Here is a 25,375-nt window from a genome sequence, read left to right as displayed (position 1 = left end):
AGAAGAAAGAGGAGAGGCAAGGAAGGATAACTTGTCTCTCCATTTATTCCCAGAAAGGAACTGAGCGGTGTAAACACATCCTGAACACATAAGGAAGCAGAATCAAGAGTATGCCATGTAATCCAACTACAGGAACCTTCCCCAACCTGGTGCCCTCCAGGTGTGTTGGACTGCAACTCCCAGCCAGCATGGCCAATGGCTGAGCACTGAATTAATACCTGGCTCAGCCAGGAATAAATCGCATTGCTATCGGCAACTCTATTTCATTGGGTTATTATGAGGAACCAAGTAAGGCAATATAGCTACTCTGGTCTTTGGATTTTTCTTTCTGGATAAAAGGCACTGAAAATGACACATCCATCTATACATCACAGCTCAGTGGGAGAGCACCTACTTTGTATGCAGAAGGTCCCAGGTTCAATCCCTGCCATCTCCAGTTAAAAAGTATCAGGTACCAATTGCTGGGAAAAACCTCTCTGCCCAAGAGCCTGAACAGCTGCTGCCAGTCAGAGTAGGCTACACTGGGTTAGAGGGACAAACAGTAACTGACCTGGTAAACGGAAGCTTCCTATGTTCCTGTCATCATTACACAACTGTTTTCCCTAGGGCCTGAATTAGCTGATTCTTTTTCCAGTTCCTCATGACAAAACAGACTTAAAGAGTGTTGACGTATCTTCCTACACGTCTTGTGTCTTGTTATTATTTAGGTGAGCAGCTTACATGCCCCCAGCTCAATAATCTCCCTGATCAGGTCTGCACCCACTTAGATTAAAAAATGCTATCTCATCAAGAGCTCCCAGAACAGTCACTGGTCCATAAGGTGTATAAATCAGAGCATGAGAGATTCATGAGGAATATGAACCAAATTCTGAAACTACTAATCAACTTGTATTCTTGCATGCAAGTCGTGCCCACAGGCTTCTGTTCAGGTAATTACTTCAACCTCTCCATAAAAAAGGCTTGGGTAGCAGATTCAATTAGTGGGAACTACTCTTTCATGATTATATCTCTGCTCAGCTATGTATTTATTTTGAAGGACTTCTATCAAAGCCCAAGAAGCTTCAAAACTTCTGGCAGAGTGTAGTGAATTACACTTACTTCTCTCTGAAGCTCGTTCATGCACTGACACATTTTTAATATGGTTACTTCCAAGTCTTCCGCAACATCCTTTTTCTTCTGACTTTGCTAAAGAGAAACAATTCCCAACCCCCACAAAATATATTATTTCTGGAAATTCAGAATTCAGTTTTGCAGAGGTTTCATCATCATCATCGTTCAAGCATGATTTTAGAAGTAGAGCTGCAACCCTATGCATGCTTTCTTGGAGGTAAGGCTCATTAAACCAAGTGAGACTTGCTTTGGAGTAAACATGCCTAGGATTGGGCGACATAAACTCTGTCTTGCCAGTATGCTTCTCTACCACAAAATTAATGGCACACAACCATCCACTTTGTTTCTGTTCAACTGATTCTACAGAACCGTTGCATTTGCCAGTGCAGCAAAGTGGACAAAGTGCTGGAGACCTGGGTTCAAGCCATTAAGTTCACTGGATGACCTTGAGTCACTCTCTCAGCCTAACCTACCTTGCAGGGTTACTGTGAAGATAAGATGGCACGGGGGACAGACCATGTATGCTCGTTGTAAGAGTGGCCCACAGGCACAAGGTTCCTCCAATTTGATTGCAGCCAATTCCCCCTTCCCAGCTTACTACAGCTGTTTAGGAGGGCCCCCCAGCCCCCCAAAGAGGTTTCTTATGGGACACAGGGGGAAGGAAGGGACTGGTTGTACAAGCAGCCTCTTCTGCCTGCTCAACCTTTGAATCCCACCCTATACTTCTATCTTGTTTTTACATGGGGATCCCAACTGTCTTTAGAGACTGTGTTCCTTTCCTAAGGACTTTTTCCAGTTTTTCCAACAGAATAACTGTACATTTGGGGGAATGCTAGGGAAAAAAACTTCCTATGAAATATCTTCTCTTTTGGAATAAGTGAAATACTTTTAAAGCAAGTTTTACTCCCCCAGAACATTAGTATAAACGGTTTTACAGAAAGCAATCTACTACAGCAGTAGAGGATGTTAATTCCTGTGTATACTGTTAAGTGCAATGTTTTCAATGTTTACAAAGTTTAACTTGACATCCAAATACGTTGCTTGTCCCTAATACTGTGACCGTACGAGATTGTTTCTGACTAAATAAACTTGGGTTTACTACAACATTTGTGGTTTCTATTTTCACCTTTTATTTTTCCCTACTTCCCAAATGACAGCAACGAAGACACATGTGCTTAGGCAACACAGGAGGCAGCAGCTTGCAGCGCTCTCTCAAGTATTAGGTATATTTGCAAATGTGTTTATACAAAACTAAGGTTGCAATCCCGTACAGCTGGGAGTAAGCCCCGCTAAACACATTGCGTTTATTGAACACAATGGGGCTTACTTCTGAGCAGACATATGGCATTGCACTGTAAGGCATTTATACTTTTGAGGGTGCAGCCCTAAGCATGCTTACCCGGGAGTAAGCTCCATTAAATGCAGTGGGTCTTGCCTCTAAGTGAATGTGCATAGGATTATTTTATACAAGCTACCTTAGGAGGGCTTGTACCCTAAAAGACACCCAAAAAATATTTAAATAAATAAACCTGTTGTGTGAATTTCCTAAATACTCCAAATAGTGCAATGTTATATGCTAACTAGATTAGCAATAATGTATTTTATGTTGTTAAAGGAAGGAAAGTTTAGATTTGATTTAAAAGTATTGCATATATTTCAATGGTGTTTTTTGTTTTTTTTTTACAAAATGTCCATTTTTGATGTGTGTATTTTGCTAGGCTTCAAAGTTTCTAATAGCTTTAAATCTCTAGTGGACTTCTGTCCAAAGTATAAATCAGAACCATGCCTGCTTAGCAGCAGCAATGCTGCACCATCAGGTGCTCCAAACCATTCACTGCACCTATTGAGCTAATGTCAACAAGCAGCAAGGATGACTGAAAACTCTAGAGGACAAAGACTATGTCCAACACAAGTGATTTGTTCTATACTGACCTGTGGTGACAGATATTTATATAACCGATAATTATGTCTGGGTTTGGATCTGATTTTTTAAATGTTTGCAGAACTCAAATAAGCAAAATAGCTTTAAAAAACCGGCAACTGGATGTTAATTACAGTCATGGTGTTTGCAAATATTGTGATGGGTTACTAGAGTTTACTAGCATTATCAGATAAAGTGTTCATGGAAATTGATCTTGAAGTGTATTTGTTTTCGAGCCTAGGTGAACCTATCAGCATTGCTAGAAAAAAGATATATCTTACAGCACACATCCACGCTGACACCAGCTGCTCCAGTTCCATCTTTGCTTGCTTGGACAGTTCCAAAATGCGTTCCCTATTCTCATGGCTAGTATAAGCAGAGTCAGTAAAATCCTCTGTGTGTTCAAGGACAACTCGCAACATTGCCCGAAGGTTCTCCTTTGACAGAAGGTAAAGGTTCTCCCGCAAACCTTCCACTTTATTCTGAGAAAGGGAGTGAAAAAAACCATGACATCTCCCCAAAGCAGAAAACACTGATGTACCAGGACTAGTGTAGCACAGTGGTTAAAGGCACAATCCTATGTCTGTTCAGACAGAAAAAAGTCCTACAACTCCCAGCATTCCCCAGCCAGCAATTTCTGTCTAAACATGCATAGGATTGCACCCTAAAAGACTGAAGTCCTAGGTAAACCATTCTCTCAGCCTCACCCCCTGCAACATGGTCATAACCTACTTTATAGGGTTGTTGTAAGGATTATTAAAATAATGCATGGAATGCACTATGAATACTCTAAATGCCAAGCATTATCATTATCATCTATTTCATCCTGTCCAACTTCCCTTAAGCTAGTGCTTAGAATTTTTTGTTAATGAACCTAAAGGTGGCATCCAAGTTCTTCATATTGATTATTAATCTCCAAAAATGTAACTTCACATACATGTACATGATTCATTTACTTCAATTGCAATTTGGAATCACTAAAGCAGCATGAAAATGCACATCTCTAAGAAAGTAGAAATTAGCTGCAAGTCACACACATGGAACCCACAGCTGCATCCCATCCCATTCTCTTGAGGATATGAATTGCAGGAATGAAAGAATGACGGACTTCAGTGGCACAGCAACTGTTAGAACCAAATAACACGTACAACAATTCACATAGATGGTTGTGTGTAATGCAGCCATCTGAAAAAATCACACCAGAAGATGTTTTACATGAAGCAGGTTCTCCAGTGATTTGGTCCATTTCAGTCATGCAGTGGCTCCCACTCCCCAAAACGGGAGAAACTGGCACCATTTGGTTTAAATTGGCCAAACCACAGGGGAAGTTAATCCACACAAACAGTTACCATGTGGTGTATGGCATATGGCTTAAATCTTGGGATTTAAGCCATATCCTCAAAACAAAACGAAAACTATTTTGTCCTCACCTTGAATTCCTTGATGCCCGTATAGATGCTCATCGGGCCCGATTCATTCTCTCCACTTAGCCGAGAGTCCGTTACAATCTCTATTACCTGCTCCAAAGCTAGCCTCATTCTGTGGAACACTGCTCCTTTGTTTACACGTGCAGATTCACAGTCAGGATGCCTTAAGCAAGTCTTGAAAATAAATTGTATTAGAAAAAGTTACCCAGATGTCTTTGTGCAGTCTGCTGAGATGAATCCCTATATACTACACACCCTGCCTCAAGCAGAATCGCCGAGGCTGATTATCAGTCCCGTCAATTAGCCAATCACTGCACTTGTCAATATTTCTACCACCGCCCTTTGGAAAACCCTCCAGCCTCCCTATGTATTGACTGATGTTGCTTCAGTCGATTTCTTTTCCATACGTTGCTGGCGTAAAGAGGCTCCCAATAGCAGCTTTCGAGTCCTTGTTTTACCAACGATGAACCCAGGAAACCAGTTACCTTCGAAGCAGTGAGAAGCATCATGGTACATTTCTCAAGAATAGCCCGAGCAGCTGCCATCTTAGCCTTTTTCTTTTCATCTTTCAGATCCTAAGGAAAGGAAAGGAACACACTCTTGCTGGATAGTAATTAAATGTTTAGCTACTTACCGACAAATAAATTCGTCTGACAAGGGAGGACAAAATCAATTGACAAAACAGAAGTCTGTAATACCCTTTATTTATTTGAATCATATGTCACAGAAGACAAAAATCACTATATTTCTTTTAGAAGAGGAGACGGGTGAACATTTGTGCAGCTTTCCTGTAGGTTTCAGAATACAAGATTCATACAGATTCAGCACAATGGATGCTGAAACTTGAACTCTTCTGTCTGTGGGTTTCAACTACTGTAGGCCTATCTACGTTACTATATGTTGTTTTTATAACAGTTTAATGATAATGGCTCTCCCCAACCCTCCGGCAGTACCCTGCGAATTGTAGTTCGGTGAAAGCGTTAATTTTGTTAGAAATCCCTAGTTCCCTCTGAAGAGGGAATGACTGTTAAACCAGCTTAAGTATGTACTGTAAACTTATATGAAGGCATTCAATAGATTAAGATAAGACTTCAAAGCTTCTTCTTACAACACAACAGGGTTTACTGAAATAGAATCCAAAAGACTCAGAAGTTAAAACATGCTGGAATAAGGAAAACCTTTTATGAACACCTTTCAGGTTCTTGCCCTCCCTTGTTTGAGACTTACTGAGTTGGATCTAGGCTCCCACTTCCCTCCAGTTCGTGGAGGGAACTGGGATCCAGCAAAGGCTTCCCAATGGAAGAAGGGAGCAACACACCAATATTCCCCAATTCCCCCTTTCCCCTGTAGCCCCCAGCGCCACTTCCCAATTTTGTTCCACAGGTCCCCCAACCTTCAGGAGTAGCAGCTCAGGGGGAAGAAGGAATTGGCAAAAATTGCCACTTGATCCCTTTCTCCAGTACGAGTGGAAGGTCTGGATGCAGGTCTCAAAGCAGCCCGCTGTCTGGTGCAGCTGAACTGTCTATACCAGTTTGAGTATATCTACCTCTGTCATTCCTTTCTAAAAAAAATCTCCATTCGTTATAAAGAAATGTGTGATGTCTGGAATCATGAATGTTATTTCATGCAGGTAAATAGCTAAAACATCAAGTATTTCTGTGCCTTGTTCCCAGTGCTGAGTAGCAACTCAGACATGGACTCCAAGGAGGCAGCGTCAGGAAACTCCACTGGTAGCTCCACTGAAGAGATACAGAATATGGATTCCCAGATGGAAACTGACCTGTTGTTGGACCCCAGTCCTGGACTAGACCCCCTCAGCAAGCAGCTCCAGACCTCACGAGAAGCCTGGCATCAGCTGTGCAGGACTTGACCTGTCCCACAAATCCTTGCTTAAACCACCAGCAGACCCAACTACAACTTACAGAGTACCACTGGAACACAAGGCTTCAGCTCTCTACTAAAGGATGGGGCACAGAGCGGCAGTGCTCTCAGATACGAGGCTTCAACAGTAATCTTCATTTCATTGAGTCAATTCGTCTTTCAGAAAAGATAGCTGCACCTTTTGTTGCCTTCTAGAATGCTCTTGATTTACCGACGGGAGGGGAGGAGGGGGAGGGAAAAAAACAAGCTACCTTTGTTGGCTCTGGTACAAATCAAAAAGCATCCAACCACTAGGAGAGGGGTGGTTCTGCTTGGGACTCCAGGTGGGGTGGTCCCACTTATTTATTTATTTATTTATTCATTCATTCATTCATTCATTCATTTCATTTCTATACCGCCCAATAGCCGAAGCTCTCTGGACAGATTGGGACTCTCACTTGGAGTCCCAATCTGTCCTTCTGAGGTTTCCCAGGTAACCACGCCCCCTTCCCCTGGCTCTGCCCCCTATCCCCTGACCACCGATCATTTGGTGGTTTCCCGGCTTTTGCACAGGTTTTTTCCCCCATTCTAAAAGGTTGAAATGCCTCTCCTAAGGCTTAGACACACTAAAATATGCTGGTATTTAGCCCCGCCCCTTTTGCCTTCACTCCCCCCACCACTAGAATGCAGCCCCTGAGAGCTTCTCCAAACTTGATTTTGGCCCTCAAGCTGAAAGAGGTTCACCACCACTGAACTATGAGATTTCAAGAGCAGTAGTGGAACTCTTGGGTGGCTATTGATCCTCTACTGCATTTGCAATACTTCCAGCTTCGGAATTCTGCCTGCGCTACTTCACCTCTGCAGTATGTGAACCTACTACAGAAACTTACTTTAACAAAAATTGTAAGCTGAGATTCTCACCTAGTAACATGACTCCAGCAGCTGAGGTGTAAGAGAAACACCAAATAGCATAATGTTATATCCATGTGTCTACAAGAACAGGCAACACCACAGTCTCTCTAACTAGTCATACTATAATCAACATTTTAACAACAAAAGAGCACAGGAGAGGCTCCACTCCTCGCACATTGTGCTTGTGGCAATGACGCCTCTAGCTGGTGCAGTGGCATCCTTAAGTTGCTCAGGGAACTAAGCCGTTTCCAGTCCACCTTCTGCTTCTGAGTTAAGGAGAAGTTGTCAGTTTGGATGGACTAAAACCTTGCACAGGAAGAACTGGGAAGACATCCTCAATTATAGGGAAACTATGGGACAGGAAGCCCAAGAGGCAAGGATGCTAAAGAAAAGGAGCAGGGTTGGGAATGGACTGAGAAAGATAAGCAAAAGAAAGGGTCTTGAGGAAAAGGACAGAAGGCATGGGGAAATGAGGCAAGAAAGGGGCTAGTCAGAGAGGAGATTCTGAACACACTTCACAGGACTTAAGGTCAGAAGTGACTGCATGCTACTGAGTTTTGGGGGGAAACAAGTGTGCTAAGGAAGCTGATCAAGAGACAGGGTGGATAAAGGAAATGGCTGCTCAATCTAGACCAGCCTTTCCCAACCTGGTGCCCTCCAGATATATTGGACCTCAACTCCCAGAATTCCTGATCATTAGCAGTGCTGGCTGGGACCGATGGGAGTTGAAGTGCAAAACATCTGGTGGGCACCAGGTTGGGGAAAACTCAAGAAGATCCAGACAGAGGAGTTCTGCCAGTTTGGGCTATTACTGTCACTGCTTCACTGTGATCTGGCAACCCATGTGGGTTCAATTACTTGCAACCAAATGCAAACGTGGCACCTTGAGTACCATATTTTTGGTGGAAAGGTGGGATATAAATTGAATAAATAAATACGAAATAAACAAACATGGAATAGAGATAATGGAGACTAACCCACATGGATCTTTAATAATGCAACATTGCTCTAAGCAAGCGGAGCACAAGATGTGGACTTCCTCACCAAGGTATTCCAGAGTGGACTGGAACTCTTTTCATTTATGTCAATTTTATCCAGGTCCCATTTATCTCTTGTCACATGTTAGGGCTCACTCACCCACCCTGATTACAGAAGAAACCTAGTTCATGGGCAGATTTTCTCTGCAAACCCCCCCCCCCCATTAAGCATCCGAGAAGGAAGGCTGTGTAGGAACCCCCTTCCTAGATCAGACCAAGGGTCCATCCAGGCCACATTCTGTTTTTTCATATCTAGCCAGAGGACTCTGGAAAATGCAGAAGCAGGGCATGAAAGCAGAGGTCCTCTCCCGTTATTTGTCCCTGCCAGCTAGCATTTAGAGGTAGCCACTCAATTCCCCCTCCCTGATTAACATTCTCGCTCCTGCTCCCTGCAACAGTCAGTCAGTATTCCATGCCCACTCAGCACGCTCAGTCCTCACTGGGCTGTTTCTTGAGGGGTTTCACCAAAGAGCGGGGGGGGGGGGGGGAGAGGCTTTTTGTACTTCTAAAAACCTTGGGGTTCTCTCAAGCGAGCTGATTCCTCCCTGTTGTGCATGGATGGTGCCATTTTGGATACGAACAGGCACTCAGAGAATGAGTTCGCGATTAGTATATTCAGAGGTCTCTTGCCTCTTCTGGACATGAGGCAAGAGATACAAAATTTGCCATTTAGTATCATGGCAAATTTAGCTACTTGCCATGATACTAAATGGAATCTCAATGTTCAGAGCCATTTATGTCTTCCTGGATATTCTCAGTTGTTCATCTGTGCAAAGTAGGGAATACATAAAAAGGTATTAAATAACAAACATGAAAATGACAGAATGAAGATGGCTGTTCTTCCCCTATGAAGGCAGGTTTGGGGAGAATGTAATGTTTTCACTAATATACTTTTTGTTTAGACCGTAAGACAAATAGAATTCTTCTAAATACTTACATTTTGTCGGTCTCCAGTTAGATGGGCAAATTCCACCATTTCGTTTCCAAATTGACTGAATATCTGCACAAATTCCTGAAAACTACTCACTTTCTCCAGCTGTTCCATTGTTACAAGGACCTGACAAATATATTTGAAAAACCATCAATGACAAATGTCTATCAGTGACAAAAAAAAAAAAAAATTTCCCCAAAACATTGAGATCAGTTTTGCATTTTTAGACACAATTATACAGTCAGGGCCAGAAATATTGGAACAAGGATAACTGTTTTGGCAGTTGGCCTCTGTACACCACCACATTGAAGTTGAAAGGAAACACATCCAGATGGGAGTGAAGTCAGGACTTGCAGCTGTAATTTAAGGGGTATGACAAAAGTGGGGCACTACATTCAGGAAGGACAGCCAGTGGCATACACACACACCCATCGTTGGTGGCTCATAAGTAATGGAACTTTACATGTGGCTGACAAGCAGCTGCATGGCCAGGTGTGGCCTGTTTCCTGGGTACCCCATGACCAATCAAGCTCATAAAAGGCCTGGAAGTGGTTCAGAGTGTTACATTTGCATTTGGTAGCTGTTCACTGGAACCCCCAACATGATGTCCAAAGAGGTGTCCATGCGAGTGAAGGAGGCCATCATTAGGCTGAGGAAACAACATAAACCCATCAGAGAGATAGCAGAAACAGTGGGAGTGGCCAACATAACAGTATGGAACATCCTGAAAATGAAGGAATTAACTGGCAAGCTCAGCAACAGCAAAAGGCCTGGAAGACCATGGAAGACAACTAAAGTGGATGACTGCAGAATTCTGCTCATGGTGAAGAGGAACCCTTTCGCAACATCAAGCCAGGTCAAGAATGCTCTTACGGAGGTAGGCATGTCATTGTCAACATCTACAGTCAAGAGACAGCTTTATGAATGTAAATACAGAGGCTTCACAACAAGGTGCAAACCACTGGTAATGCTCAAGAACAGACAGGCCAGATTAGTCTTTGCCAGCAAACACCTTAAAAAGCCTGCCTAGTTCTGGAATAAGATTCTTTGGACCGATGAAACCAAGATGAACTTGTACCAGAATGATGGGAAGAGAAAAGTAAGGAGAAGGAAAGGAACAGCTCATGATCCAAAGCATACCACATCATCTGTCAAACATGGTGGAGGCAGTGTTATGGCATGGGCATGCATGGCTGCCAATGGAGCCAGGTCACTGGTGTTTATTGATGACCTGACTGCTGATAAAAGCAGCTGCCAAACTGATAGGATGCCGCTTCATGCTGCAGATGGATAATGACCCAAAACATACAGCAAAGGCTACCCAAGAGTTTCTGAAGGCAAAGAAGTGGGATGTTCTTCAATGGCCAAGTCAGTCACCTGATCTCCACCCAATAGAGCATGCTTTTCACTTCCTGAAGACAAGACTGAAGGCAGAAAGACCCACAAACAAGCCGCAGCTGAAGGCAACTCCAGTAAAGGCCTGGCAAAGCATCTTGAGGGAGGAAACTCAGCATTTGGTCATGTCCATGGGTTCCAGACTTCAGGCAGTCATTGACTGCAAAGGATTTTCATCCAGGTATTAAAGGCGATCCTTCAGTTTGAAATGATGTTGGTTTGTTCCATTACTTATGAGCCCCCAGCAATGGGGGGGGGGGTGTATGCCACTGGCTGTCCTTCCTGAATGGTTAGTGACCCACTTTTGTCAAACCCCTTGAATTACAGCTGGAAGTCCTGACTTCTCTCCCATCTGGGTGTGTTTCCTTTCAACTTCAATGTGGTGGTGTACAGAGGCCAACTGCCAAAACAATTATCCTTGTTCCAATATTTCTGGCCCTGACTGTATATTCTACATTATCAATGTGTTTGATTTTATTTGTACCTCATCTTTCTACCAAAAATGGCACTCAAGGTGGCTTACAATCACTAAGAAAACTTGATAAGAACAATAACATCCAGATACCATTAAAAGCCATTAAAAACACAACAACAGCACAATAAAAATAGCATCCAGCCCAACAGATCTGTTTAGACACCAAAGGCCTGCTTGAATAAAACAGTCTTTTATTTGGCCATTCAACTCAAATTATGTATGTTCATTTATTCCCATTGTAGCACACTGTAGTCGAATCCTATGCTTTGCTGTGCTGCAGTGATGTGTGAAGCGGTTACTTATTGCTCCAGTAACAGTTAATACATATTAAGTATTATCAAGCCAAAGTTAAGTACTTCTATGTCCCATTGATTTTAATAGGAAATTTAAGCATATCCTTAACTACTTCCCATTGGCACTGAAACGTGTTTTAATTTGACTGAATCACACCCATAAAATGCAATGAAAAATTATCATTCTCACTCACTCAACTCACTCAGACATGCAAGTATGTAGTGCCTGAATTCAAAAACCATTAATACCTTGTTTCTAGAACTTATAATTTGCTTAATAACTATTCTGTCAGCCAGCACCAACACTTTAGTCACTGAAGAAAGCAGCAGTCTCGCAGCTTTTACCACTCCCGTTTTGTCCGTAAAAATAGTTATCTGGCCATCAGATTCTGGATGATCCAAGGTTGCCACATCTGTGAGCTGTGCAATCGTCTCACCTACAAATGATGTGAATTGGTGCAAATAAAGCTATAATCAGAGCTGTTCCAAATACTGAGAACTGGACCCTGACTTACACCAACAGGTGCAGGGCAAGACTTTCCTAGGAGATGCAGGCAGTTAGTTACCAAGGGCAGGGACGCAGTTAGGAAGTTGGAGGTTCCTTTCTTATGAACAGAGCTGGGGGGTGCTCTTTACATGGGAATGGGTATTACTTCACTTACGTCCAAATGTGGTAAGCCAGCCCTGTTGCACTGAAGGCCCTGCTGCTCATTCTGATGAGTGATACCTTGGCTTCTAGCCCAAAGTCCTGCCCTGAATGTGCCACTGGCCAAAGGGGAATGCAAGCCTCCCTGACATTGCTTAACTCCAACCCATTACCATTCCTTGAAGTGCTATATAAGACACAGTTTGCCCAACCTCAGAGGCTAAAATGACACTTTCTGGAGACTGCAAGGCTACAGCCACACGCAGCAGCCTTGCAACCCCACTAATTCTTTTACCATGATGCAGGGGTGGGGAACATGTGGCCCTCCAGGCATTCTCAGACTGCAACTCCCATCATCCCTCAACATTGGCTATGCTGGCTCGGGGTGATGGGAGTTGTAGTCCAACAACATCTGAAGGGCCACGTGTTCCCTACCCTTGCCGTGATGACTAATAAACTGAAACACGTGATTTAATGACATTGCACTGGGACCTTCCCCACCCCTAGTTCACTCCTTTGACTGCTGTTTTGGAAGCAGGGCAACTCATCAACATGACAGCATCATGTAATATGTTTTAGTTTACTAGATACTATTGGGCGAGAGATGGTGGGGAAGAAGCAGGGCTCACAATCCCTGTAGCATAGTAGCCCTGTTCAGTCATTCTTATCTTCACATGAGGAGGAGGAACACAAGGAAGTATGTGCTGACCCTTCCCCCTCCATTACATCCTTGTCAGGGTGTGGCCAGGTAGCGTGCCCCTGCTCTCCCCTTATGTGGGTCTAACGGGATGATGCTCTGAAACCTGCGTAAGGCTCTAGCGTCACGTTATATGGTATTTTCCAGTGCTCCAAGGCGAATGAGGGGTTTTTTTTCAAACTTTTTGTTGCTTAGTGCATCTCTCCCATACCAGAACCTTCTGTACTGCCACCTAAAGAACAGAGTGGCCCCTGACAATGCAGAATTTGGTCAACCTGACCAGGCACCTTGGATTTTCTGCCACTCCACTCAGCCCCCTAAAACTCTTGAGTAGATTAGAAGCCACAGAACATGTTCTGAGGAGCCAATGCAATCATAACCATCGCCTCCGTTTTAAATCATCAGATCAGAAGGGCTGGGTCATCCCACAATTCCTCTGGGTTAATGCTTCAGCTTTACCCAACTGGCCATGGGCCAGATCAGCGGCAGGAGTTAGTACAATTTCAGTAAAACAGGAGACATCCTAGCTAGAGGAATTCCCTGTGGGAAGATACAGGCACTGCTCCAAACACTAAAAAGATTTAAATTGCAAAGCTCCATTGCAGACAAGATCAACACTAAATGGCTTTAATCACCAACTCCCAAACTACCTTGAAGAGCTGAAGGAAGGCAGTGTTTGGAAGGGGGGGTTCACAGCAGAGATTATGGCAAGCCTCTCATGTTCTATAAACACCCACCTACCTGCTTGTTTTGCCTCAGTACAGGCAACCTTCATTTCCACTTTCAGCTCTTGGTTTTCACTGGCTATAGCTTCGCCCACCATAACAAACCTCCCAACAGCCAGATTAACAGCTTGGCCCACTTGCTGGACTGCCCTCAAAGTCTTGTCTGACCGCTTTGGTTTATCCTTATGGTTAATGAGAGTGGTTATCTGAAAAGAAAAAGATATACCAGTTAAACACTACTTCTGCATGTCTTGTACCCAGCAAGTTTGGCTCAAAATAATACCTGAAAGGAAAAAAATAACGTTAAAACTATACTCATTGGATGAAGTAAAGACTATGACTATGAAAGCCTCAACAATCATACCACAACAAAAGTGTTAGTATTTCGACATGCTACAGGACAGTTGTATTTGCTACAACAGACTAAGACCCTGTCAGTACACTTACCAACCAATCATTTTCTTTACAAAAGGAGTGGGCATGTGCCCCTCCCCTGTATCATATAAATAAGTAAATCCAGGAGTAGTCAATTTTTTAGGCCATGGGCACACTTGGCAATTTGAGAAACTGAGAACCACCAAAAATGCTGCCTTGAGAGGTGTGGCAAAGGACAAGTAACCTGCCCAAAAGACTGAATACAAGTCGGAGGTGGGATTTGAGCCCCAACACACTCTACATCTCCTTTGAACCCACAGTTTTCAGCACCAACAGAAACCTGTTTCACAGCGATCCCGGCTGCCAGTAAGAAAATGTGTTAATTGTGTGTGGGGGGGGGGAGTAGGAGGAATAGGGCACCTTGACAGGTGCCAGGAAAGATATCCAGGGGTGCATTGGTGCCTGCAGGCACCACACTGCCTACTTCTGGTGTAACCTATGAAGAAGACCAGGGGTGGGTAACATGCAGCCCTTGGCCTATTTGAAAAATGGTCCAAAAGCAATCAGTTCAGAGACTCTGACAAGGGTGATCTGTTCCTCTGGCAGCACCACACTGAATGGGGAGGAAGTGTGTGTGTGTGTGTGTGTGTGAGTGTGAGTGTGTGAGAAATAAAGGGGGTGTCAGAAAAGAGAGAGGAGTGGCCCCACCCACTTTGAGCTCTGGCCCCACAGCACCCAACAGATTACCCCCACGGAATGCAGCTCTTGACAGAAAAAGATTCCTTGTCCTTTGCTGGAACAGTGATGGGAAGGGATGACATCAAATAAAGGTGCAAGATAAGGGTAATTTGTTCCTGGGAGTTTTTAAAGCAAATGTTAGATGCAATAGCAAGGGTCACTCAGGGCTACTTCAGGTGTTATCAATGTCTCCCTCATAGAAAGTACTTGTAGGAAAATATGTAAACATTTCATCGACATGTAGCACACAGTCTAGGGAGTCATAGACAAATCACGACTTCTGAGGATGTGAACGCACAGTCAAAAAGATGTGTGTGCAGCTGTCACGCACTACAATCTACACATAGCTTTCACACATTTTCCCAGTCTTGCACCCATAAATGTTTTGCTTATACCTGTGGATATTGTTTTTTTCTAAGAGAATAACTTTACTTTTCTCCTACGAGCTTAACCCATAGGTGAAATTATAACCAAACCATTTATGGGTGCAAGACTGAGAAAGTTAGATTCACACAATTCAAGATGAATACTTATTATGAATTTACAGTTGCTAATTAATTTCAGTCTGCAATTTGTTTACATGAACAGGGCTAAAAATTGTAAGTGGTGAAAGTGTTTTGTTCTGCATCATTTTGAATGGCTGTACTGCTTCAGACTACACTGCAGCAGGGACTCACATGCTTGACTGGTCCTCCATACAAAAAGCACACCTCACTGCATGTAGAAAACTAGCTTGTCACAGAGAGAAGACTAGAGAATCTTTCTCCCCAACATGCTATGTGTAGGGATACTTATTTATTCTTTTTTGTATGGAGAAGCCTTCAACCTTATGAGCCCCACTTGGAGTCTGAAATGGTACAAAACAGGCGCTGGTTTACCACCTCAGTAAAAGCTGCACAAAAGGCCACATTCAGATTGTGGAATTCCCCATGAAATCCATTTGGCCCCTTCTATTACTGTTTTTTGCTGACTGGTTTCAGTTTTCTTGTTCTTGCAACTATTTGTCTTTCTGGGCAGATAATTATTATGTGTAGACCTTCGTTTTTATCTGCTAAACCCATTTCCAGTTTTATGCTGTTATTTTATTTCCGTTATGGGATTATTCTGGCTGATTACTGTTGTAAACTGCTCTGAGTAAAGCAGATGCACCAGAAGGGTGGGGTATAAGCAACAATAATAACAATAATAATAATCCCTGAATTTACATAAACAGATTAATCATCTCAAGATTTAAAAAAGACACACCCCTGACTCTTGTTCAGACAAGTACTTAAGACTGCATGTTTTCTTCTAATCAACTAAATTTAGAGTTACGTTAAACAAAGAAAGCAATAAGGCTGTGTTTGTGTTGCACTGAACATGCTTCTATTTTGCACTGGGTCACTGCATTTGGTTTAATGATGATGATAATCTACTTCTTGGAAATGGAGTTGCATCCTGTGCTCTCTCTTTCTCCCCCACTCAAGCATTCCAGTTAACCTGAGGCAACTAAGTTGTCTTTGAAAGGAGGCCTGTCCATGGATTCCTGTTTCACCACTCTCTCAAGACCCTTCTCATTTAACAACACCAAAAAACTACAATGAGACATGAGCAAATGTGCATTCTGATGCTTCTCTTTAGTGATGAATATTCCTTTCTATATTTCTTTCTCCTCATGTAGACCATGCAGCTGAATTTGCAAACTGCAAGAAATGGAGATAAGAACAGTCTGTACTAGATCACACCAAGATTCCATCCGGTCCAGCGCTCCTGTCTCCACAGGGACCTACCAAGATACTCTAGTACAGTTCACAGACACAGCAAAGCAGATAGCCCTCCACCAGGGATGGGGAACCTCCGACCCACACTGCCTTCTTGGATAGTATCTCCTGTCTCAGCTTGGAAATAACAGTGGGGATGTGGGTGCTGGGCTACTTGACCAGCACTGGGAGAGAAGCCTCCATGGGGATGATGCATGCCACACAAAGCTGGGACTTGCTCACACTGTGCCTTTCTCCACTGGAATGATGTGGGGCAGGCGTAGCATCCCCAGCCTAGGTGGGCTTCTTTGCACACGAGCTTTCCCCACCTAGGGAATGCCCACATGCAACGAAGGTGGTTCCCAGTTGAAGTGCCAGCTGGAGCTCCAGTTGGTGCATTGCCTGGGGACTGGATGGTGGTGGAGGGATAGTTGTGCCCCCTAACATCACCTGGCCTGCGAAGGATTGCAGATGGTGTTCATCCAGCCCACTCCAGCCCAAAAGCGTTCCCCACCCTGCCTTCCACTGTTTCTTGCCCCAAGCACCTGAAAATCAGAACTATATTCCCTCTGACTATGGAGTTTGCATTTAAGCTTTTATGGATGATTGCTGCTGATAGATCTATCCCCCACAAATATGTCTAGTCCTTCCCCCCCCCCTTTTTAAAGCCATTTAAACTAGAGACCATTGCTAATTCTTGTGGCAATGCGTTCCAGATAATACCCATGGATCATGTTAAAATAACCCCACATGGTGAAACTTGCAATTACCCCTGAATCTTTGCATTTTTCACATCATTTCTCATTATGGTGACATGGGGCTAAATCTGGGCATAACACACCCACAGAGCCCTTTGCAGAAACCCAAGATTCTACTTACATAGATAACATGTAACTAACTAGCTGCATTGGACTGCCTTTATTTATTTTTGTTTGGAATTATGTATGTGTGGTTGTCTGTTTTCCTTTTTCTTCCATTCCCCATCTCACTTTGCCAAAAAAAAACCCTTTCTTTTTTATATTTTGACATCTGGCTTCATTGTTTTAAAAGATAATTTCTCAAGAAAACCGTCCCCATTTGCAAGACTGCGTGGTTGCTAAGCTACCCCTTGAGTTCTTAGGATATTTCACAAGGTTTTGTTAAGTTTTGTGTCTTCTGGGCTGTAGGCAACTAGATCCAAAGTTCCTTCCTTTCTATTTCTTTTCTAGAGCTGGGCTGAAGGGAGATCTTTGGCAAAAGGGCTTAGAACTCCTCCAGCTGAATCGACCTGGGTGGGTGAGCTGACTGGTGGCAACCTACTGTAATTCTTTTTTGCGGAACTCTGGTATTGAAGGGGATCTGCCAGTAAGGGAAATCATCCCCGCTCCCAGATCTGAAACAAAGAACCACATCAAAACAAACAACAAATCAAGACCATTATATGTCTCTGGGAAGAACGCCTATATCAATGGCATTTAAAATCAGGCACTCTATGCAGAAAGCTAAGTAAGCCTTCAAATATAGGGAAGGGCCATGACTCAGTGGTAGAGCCCCTACTTTGCGTGCAGAAGGTCCCAGGTTCAATCCCCAGCATCTCCAGGTAGCGCTAGAAAGAATCCTGCCTGAAACCCCGGACAGCCGCTTCCAGTCAGTGTTGTCAGTACTGGGCTAGATGGACTGATTCAGTATAAGGCAGCTTCCTATGTTCCTATATAGAAACAGCATTTATACCTTTTAGATGGAAACTGGGAGACACAAATCACAAACTAAAGCCCAATGAAGAGCAATTGCACAGACAATACAGTGGAAAGTGCTAACTTACATACTTTTCTCTGTTCTGGAAAATTATAATAACCCCTTAATATCTGATTCAAGGGGTAAAATGAGTTAAAAACAAGTAAAAGAACTCCTAGATAATCACAGGCCACAACTGTGCTTTTTTTTCATCCCAGGATAAGCCACACACAAAACTATGTCAAATTCCACCAACTGGGTTTGGGTTCACTTGCAAGCATATGCTTAGCTTGGGGTATTTCTCAGCAGAAAGTGTTTCATCTGGGATTCTTTGCCTGCAAAAAGAAGCCCGTAGTCTTGAATGCACATCTCATCTCAGAAGACGGAAGAGGTAGAATGGACAGTAGATGAATAATAAGCACTAAGGATTCATCAGGGCACAAGCATGACACCAGGTGCCTCCCAAACAGGCACCGCTACTTGCATTTTCCAGTGATGGCAAAAATACTCCAATTCTAGTTTTCCCCAGCACACCAACAGAAGAACAGAAATCTAATATTGGAAATAAAATGTAAAAATTCATCACAATGGGGCACTTTGAAACCAACTGATCCTTATACCAGCAGTGGGCAACTTCAGTCAGTCTGGGAGCCAATTCCCCACCCCCACCCAGACCCATCACGAGCTGCACTCCCTCTGCCGCCACCGCCTCTGCACCACAAAAAGGGGGGGGGGGGACAAGCTAACTTTGTCCATTCTAAGCCTCCATAGCCACCGCAGACACTTAGAATGGACAAATTTAGCATGAAAACAAGCTACAGTTGTCCATTCTAAGCCTCTATAGTAGTTTACCACCAAATTTTGGTGGCCCAGCACAACCTGTTCTCTCTTTTTTTTTTAAGGAAAAAAATAGGGGTGGAGGGGGGCAACAGGGTGGATGGGGGCTGCACATGGCCCACAAGGCCACTTGTCCTCCACCCCCACCTTATACAAATGAGTTCAGCCTGTTTCCTTGACACTGGGACTTGCCTGAAAGCTGACTAGATAGTTCCAAGCTCACTTATAGTGTAATGTACCGGGGGGGGGGGGGGTTAAGCATAGACCACCAGCAGCTGTTTCCATTTAGATTGGAAATAAATTGAGAAAAGTCTAATTTTCTTTCTGGAAATAGCAAAGAGACTGCTATCTTAAGAGTTCAAGCCTCTGGGAAGTTATCCTGTGCAAACCCCACTAAAATGCATGGAAGCAACCTAAAAGCACGATACTGTTCTGTTCTCATTCATTTCAATGGGGCTGCACAGAAGAACTTCCCAGTGGACTGTGCCCTTAGGATGCAGTCCTAAAGCACTAGAGAGTAAATTGCGCTGGGGCTGACACCTGAGTAAACCTACTTAAGAATGCCCGGTTAATAAGCCAAATGCTGCTAAGACCTGATGGATGGTGTTCACGTTATACGCAGGGAAGTGAGTAGCCATTTATAACACTGCACAGTGAAGTGGACATGGTGACGCAGTAGCACGTGTCCTTCAGTCACCACAGGAACCATGAAACTATATAGATGAATCGAAGGCTTGGAGAAATCCAGGAAGGTGTCAGATACAACACCAGCTACATGAGATACCATGTTCATGATAGATTTAACGGACCTAAAATCAAGCAATATTAATTAGGTCATCTCTCAAGTGCGGACAAGCCTGTACAAATTAACTCGCATTCAAGTTATTCAGTGCCCCAGCCCCAGATCACAGGGACAAGTGGGAAGTTCACCTTGGAAACAAGCCAAAGACAGAAATATTTCTATTGAGTTTGGAGGGAAGGGTATAAAAATGGTTATTTCTTGAGACAGTCATGCAGCTAAATATCTATCCAGGCCATGTAACATTTGCTTCCAGGCAAGTAGGCAGACTACTAAAATTTGTTACAAGTGGATTAAGTTTTTTGCAATGCTTTTTACAAATGCCTCACAAGTCACAACAATCTTATGCAGATATAGGCAACATATAGTTCATGGATTCTATTGTCTTGAGAAACATGGGTTTCATTTTTTAAATGTTTAAATTTTTATTCCACAAACTATTATTTGGCATTTACAGCATCCTAGAGAATGGCTAGAGGACAAATGGTGCAGTTTTATGGCTGAAGCTAAGCAGGTCTGGAGTGGCCTGGATAGGAGACCATGTAGATACCATATGTAGACCACCGTAAGCTCCTCAGAGGAAGACTGGGGTATTATTGTAATAATAAAATGTTTGTGAGTGTGACAGCAAAACTTATTAATGATATGCTGCTAAAAAAACAAAAACAACAAAATTGCTACAGCATTTTACTCTGGATGTATTTCTGATAGGACCCTCAGTGTTGTCCAAGTTGCCCACTCTGATTTTCTACATTTCACCTCCAATCCTAATTAGAAGCTCTTCTAATTTCTTTTGAGATGAATGGGACTTGCAAATCGGTGTTTATAAGTTATCACAACCATTAGCAATTATTCTGTTACACAGAACCTCATTGTATCAGCCAGATGAGAGCTGATACGCAGAGTGACTCTTCAGTTGTTCTACTGCTGCTCAGACAATTAAGAACCGCCAACAGAGTGAAATTAGCACGACTCCGGGAAGACCGTAGGAAACATTCTAACTGACAACTGTGTTAAATAGTTTGTTGCTAGCTAGAGCCTTGAGCTGCAGAGCTAATGGGAAAGACAACAACAGAATTAAACTCAGGAGGCAAGAGGATAATTAGAAACAGAAACATTTCCCCATCCCCCAATCCATCCCACACAGCACTCATCAAGCCTATCAAATGATATGAGACCTTCATCCTAAAATAACTCCTAAATTATACACGTTTGGAAGATTCTGGGTATGTCCCAAACATCATGATAGGAATACCATGTTACTGGCTATCTTAGTAATAGAATTACTGGAATTACTGCCCTAGAGGTATCTTCCATCGTGTCCGAAGTATAGCCTATTCATTTTCTCTCCTCCTACAATTACATCTTAAAGAACGTTTCAATATCCTCCTAGTTATGGATGAAAAGTGTTGGGAGTTTGTTAACCTCTCATTCGGTCACTCTATGTCTGTAGTATAAGACAAGATTCCCTCTCTTCTCCCAACAGTTGGTGTAGCATTGAAAAAAGGGGGTCTTTCTTAAACCCTTGAAAAACCACTACTAGTCAAAGATGGGAAGATGAGGAAGCAGAGTGCTGCACTCAGGGTACAGGGATGGAAATGTTTAATTCACACAGGGCAGGATACACCGAAGCCATCTGCTCCACATTCTTACCCTCAAGCCTCCAGTGAATAATAAAGCCACGGCTTTAAAGGTAATTTAGGCTGTGATCCTATGCACACTTATCTGGGAACACAGTGGGACTTACTTCTGAGTAAATGTGCAGAGGATTGGGCTATTAAGCCATTAAACCTCGCAACCAGTCTACTCATCACCCACCCCCCTTCAGGCACTCAGCCAAAAATATGACACAGAATGTAGCTCTTCCCATTTCTGGTACAGCGGACAAGGGCTTATCACATTCACCCAGAAGGAAATAATATAAAAACCAGAATGTTTGTTTTCCGACCCACTAGTAGATAATTTAGCCTTTGCTATGAACAAAGCATTTAACAGCTGAGAATAGATCAGCAATATCACTAAATCATGTAATGTCTTTGGGGAGGAAGGGCCTTTGCAGAATAATCAGATCTCAGTTACTGGTTTACATGCCAAGATGCTTTGCATTACTGATTGATTTAAAATATTTATAGGCCAGCTTTCTGGATAAAATCCTCTTAAGGCAGCAAACAATGATATAAAAATAACGATACTGCATTATATTCAAACTTTAAAATTTCAAAAAAAATTAAGTAGCAATGCTTTAAAATATAATTCAGCCACCAGAAACAAGTTTTCAGCATAATTAAAATCCACTATAAAGAGATAGGTTTTTAAAGCCTTTTTGAATGCCAAGATGTAAGGGGCCAACTGTACATCCCTTGGGAGGGAGATCCTGAGAGTGGGGGCCACCAGTGAACGGGCCCCATTTCTTGTGCCTGCCAGTCTAACCAATCTTAAAGGCAGGCCAACTAGCACATCAGATAACACATATCAGAGTAGCCTCTGATGCCTACTCAAGCCTCAAACAGATCCATACAGGTGCAGGTGGTCCTTCAAATGGCCCCAAACTGTTTAGGGCTTTAAAGGTGAAGGCCATCATTTTTGCATAGGGCCCAGAGAAACACTGGAACCAATGCAACTGCTGCAGAACCAGTGTAATGTGCTCAGCCCACCTAACCCCAACAAGCACCTGAGTGGCCACATTCAGTACCAATGGAAGTTTTCAGGTTGTTTTCAAAGGCGGTCCCACACAAAGCACATTACAGTACCCCAGTCTGACTAATTAGTTTTTGCGTAACTGCAGCTAGGCCCACTATCACCAAGTTGAGTCACAGCTGGTATACCAGCCTAATATGCTGAAAGGCAATCCTGGCTATTCCTGTTAACTGTGCTTCCACAGACATTTCTGAGTCCAGGAGAACCCCCAAATTGAGAGCCTCATCCTTCAGGGGGAGTGAAACACTATCCAGAATTGGTTGCACTCTTCTATCCAGATCAGCCAGTTCCCCTACCCACAACACTTCTGTCCTGTCTGGATTAAGCTTCAGCTTGCTACCCTTCATCCATCCCAAAACCACTTCCAGACACCTCCTCAAGAGTTCTACAGCCTCCCTGGGATTAATAGGTGGAAAACAAAATGCAGAGTTGCATGTCATACTGATGGCACTAGAGCCCAAACTTCTGGATGACTTCTCCCTTTTGAGAAGGGAGAAGTCCCTTCTTTGGGGGCTCGACTCGATGGCCTTGTAGCCCCCTTCCAACCCTACTATTCTATGACTATTCTATGATTCTCCCAGTGGTTGCATACAGATGTTAACATGAGAGACAAGATAGAAACCTGCAGCACTTAGGATGCCAAAGGCTACAGGGTGGAACAGAAGTCCCCCAGCACCACCTTTTGAGACCACTCCTCCAGGAAGGGCTCCAGGAAACACCACAGTGCTGTGCCTCCTATGCCCAACCCAACCAGGCAACCCAGAAGGATACCATGGTTGATGGTATCAAATGCCACCAAGAGGTCCAGGAGAACTAATAGGGCCACACTCCTCACATCCATTCCCCAGCATAAGACATCCACCACAGTGACCAGGGCTATTTCTATCCCCAAACTGGGTCTGAAACAGATTGGAATAAATCCAAATAATCAATTTCCTCTAAGATTACCTGGATTTGAGACGCCACCACCTGCTCCAGCACCTTGCTCAAGAATGGAAGATTAGACACTGGATGGTAATTATCCCAAGTGACATGCTCTAAGCTTGGGGGGTGGGGTCCAAAAGGGGTTTCACTACTGCCGCCTTACCCTTTCTCTCAGAGAAGCATTTATTATCTCTCTCCATAATTGCAGATTTCAACAGCCAGGAAAGGCAAGGATTGAGAGTACACAGGATAGGCTTCAGTCCTACAAGGACCAGATCATGTCCTATGGGCTGCATCCATCTTTGATTCTGTTAAAATTATGGCAGCCAAGTCGGCACAGACATGAGCAATTTTATCTGCAAAATGTAACATAAATTGGTCACAGTGAGCATTAGAAAGCTCTACCACCTGAAACCTCCCCTCACACCACCACCATCCTGAGCCTCTATTGAACAAGCTCCTCATCACCAGAAGCAGCTCCACAGGATGGCACTGTGCAACTGTGATGGTGACAAGAAAAATAAGAAACTAGATTTATATCCTTTAAAAAATCTTCTCCTTAAAAAGATGAGGCTAGCTTTATATCCTTTTTAAATTTTAAGATTATAAAAACAGCTGCATATGAAGTACAGCTAAAACTGTTAAAATTACATATTTCAGAGCTGTGGCAAACTTTTGTTTCGTTCACACTCTTAAAATACAAGGTCTGAAGGAAAAATAATTTTTCTACAGAACACATAACTGTTCTTTTCACATTTTCCAAAGAGAAAAGAGGTAGGCCACAGAAAATACGGAAGAGTAAAAAAAAACTATCTATTATCTCCAAACTAGCATATACTTGCTTATAAATATTTCTTTATTACATTATTTATTATGGTGTACATGGCCCCTTCTTTTATCCTCACAATTACCCTGTGAAGTAGATTAAGTTAAGAGAGGGTGATTGGTCTAAGGTCATCCAGTGAGCATGCTGGCAGAGTGAAAATTTGAATCTGGTCATAGACCAGCCAGAGTTAGAACCGTCATAAAATTTAATCGGGCTACATCAGATCCTGAAGGGTTGATTTATTTATTATTTTATTTAGTTAAAAGATTTATAAGCCACTTTTTAAGGAAAATCCTTCTAAGGCAGCACACAAAATCTAAAATGACAAAATACAAGAACAATGATAAAAACAAAATAATAAAATCAAAAGTAACAATTAAAGCCAGGTAACACCATATACACAATGGCATCCAATAAAGTCCTACCTCAATTATAGGCCAAAGTAAACAAATAAGTCTTGAGAGTTAGCCTGAATGCCTGTAATGATGAGGCCTGCTGAACACCAATTTCCAATAAGAGAAACTTTGAGCTGCAGAGAAACTGTTTTGCTGCCAAAGGTATGCCAGATATATCCAGAGAACCATGGCAATGGGAAGTTTAATAAATGTGTGTCCCTCTATTTTCCAGTGGTTTTCACGTTCCCGATTCTCAGGGAACCCTTTCCCCATCTATCTGTCTGCTGTAGAACCCCTGTACATCTGCCATCATGAATTCTGGGACACATTTCAGGGTACAATCTCAATTTACACTAGATGCCTGAGAAGTCCATTGAGCATTGACAACACTCCAATCAAACTTGACCATACCTAGCACTACTCTGGGGCTACAGACTGTATCATCCATAAGGATCGAAAAACTATCATTCAAAAAGCTTTCAAATCATGCCAGTATTCCTCACAACAAAGTCTGAAACCCACAGCTGTGTTTAATAAGCAGCCTTTAAACTGCAAATGGTTCTTAACTGCAGTACATTTCAGAGCTCTTCCTTTCTAATACAACAACAGGAGTTTAAAAAAATCTGATAAATTCTTGGAGGAGATTCCTAGTCTTGACGGCTATGTGCTACCTCCAGTAGCAGAGGCAATAAGCCTATGTACACCAGTTGCTGGGGAACATGGGCAGAAGGGTGTTGCTGCACTCATGTCCTGCTTGTGGGTTCCCGGTCGACATCTGGTTGGCCACTGTGTGAACAGAATGCTGGACTGGGTGGACCCTTTGTCTGATCCAGCATGGCTCTTCTTATTTTCTTATAATACTCTTTCATTGGATGAGATTTTTGTAATGCAAGTGTAATTTTG

The 25,375-nt window shown here is 43.0% G+C and overlaps 1 protein-coding gene across 3 annotated transcripts in view; it reads right to left on the bottom strand.

The window, feature by feature from the left end:
* Positions 1-25,375, bottom strand: part of CTNNAL1 (catenin alpha like 1) — a 59,548-nt gene that overhangs the window by 20,238 nt on the left and 13,935 nt on the right. For 2 of the 3 annotated variants that reach the window (XM_084850628.1, XM_084850630.1), the window contains exons 2-8: positions 13,446-13,635; positions 11,611-11,798; positions 9,205-9,324; positions 4,944-5,033; positions 4,462-4,632; positions 3,313-3,513; positions 1,099-1,185 (exon numbers count right to left, since the gene is read on the bottom strand). In XM_084850628.1, coding sequence (XP_084706754.1) covers positions 1,099-1,185; positions 3,313-3,513; positions 4,462-4,632; positions 4,944-5,033; positions 9,205-9,324; positions 11,611-11,798; positions 13,446-13,635 — 1,047 coding nt within the window. The remainder of the gene's footprint in view (positions 1-1,098; positions 1,186-3,312; positions 3,514-4,461; positions 4,633-4,943; positions 5,034-9,204; positions 9,325-11,610; positions 11,799-13,445; positions 13,636-25,375) is intronic. The other variant, XM_084850629.1, reaches the window with a different exon arrangement.

Source organism: Heloderma suspectum, chromosome 4 (genome assembly GCF_057233095.1).
Source record: "Heloderma suspectum isolate Gila_16-S chromosome 4, 16-S_ref, whole genome shotgun sequence".
Lineage (NCBI taxonomy): Eukaryota > Metazoa > Chordata > Lepidosauria > Squamata > Helodermatidae > Heloderma > Heloderma suspectum.
Note: the sequence above shows the minus strand (reverse complement) of the source record. Positions and strands in the feature narration are given on the sequence as shown.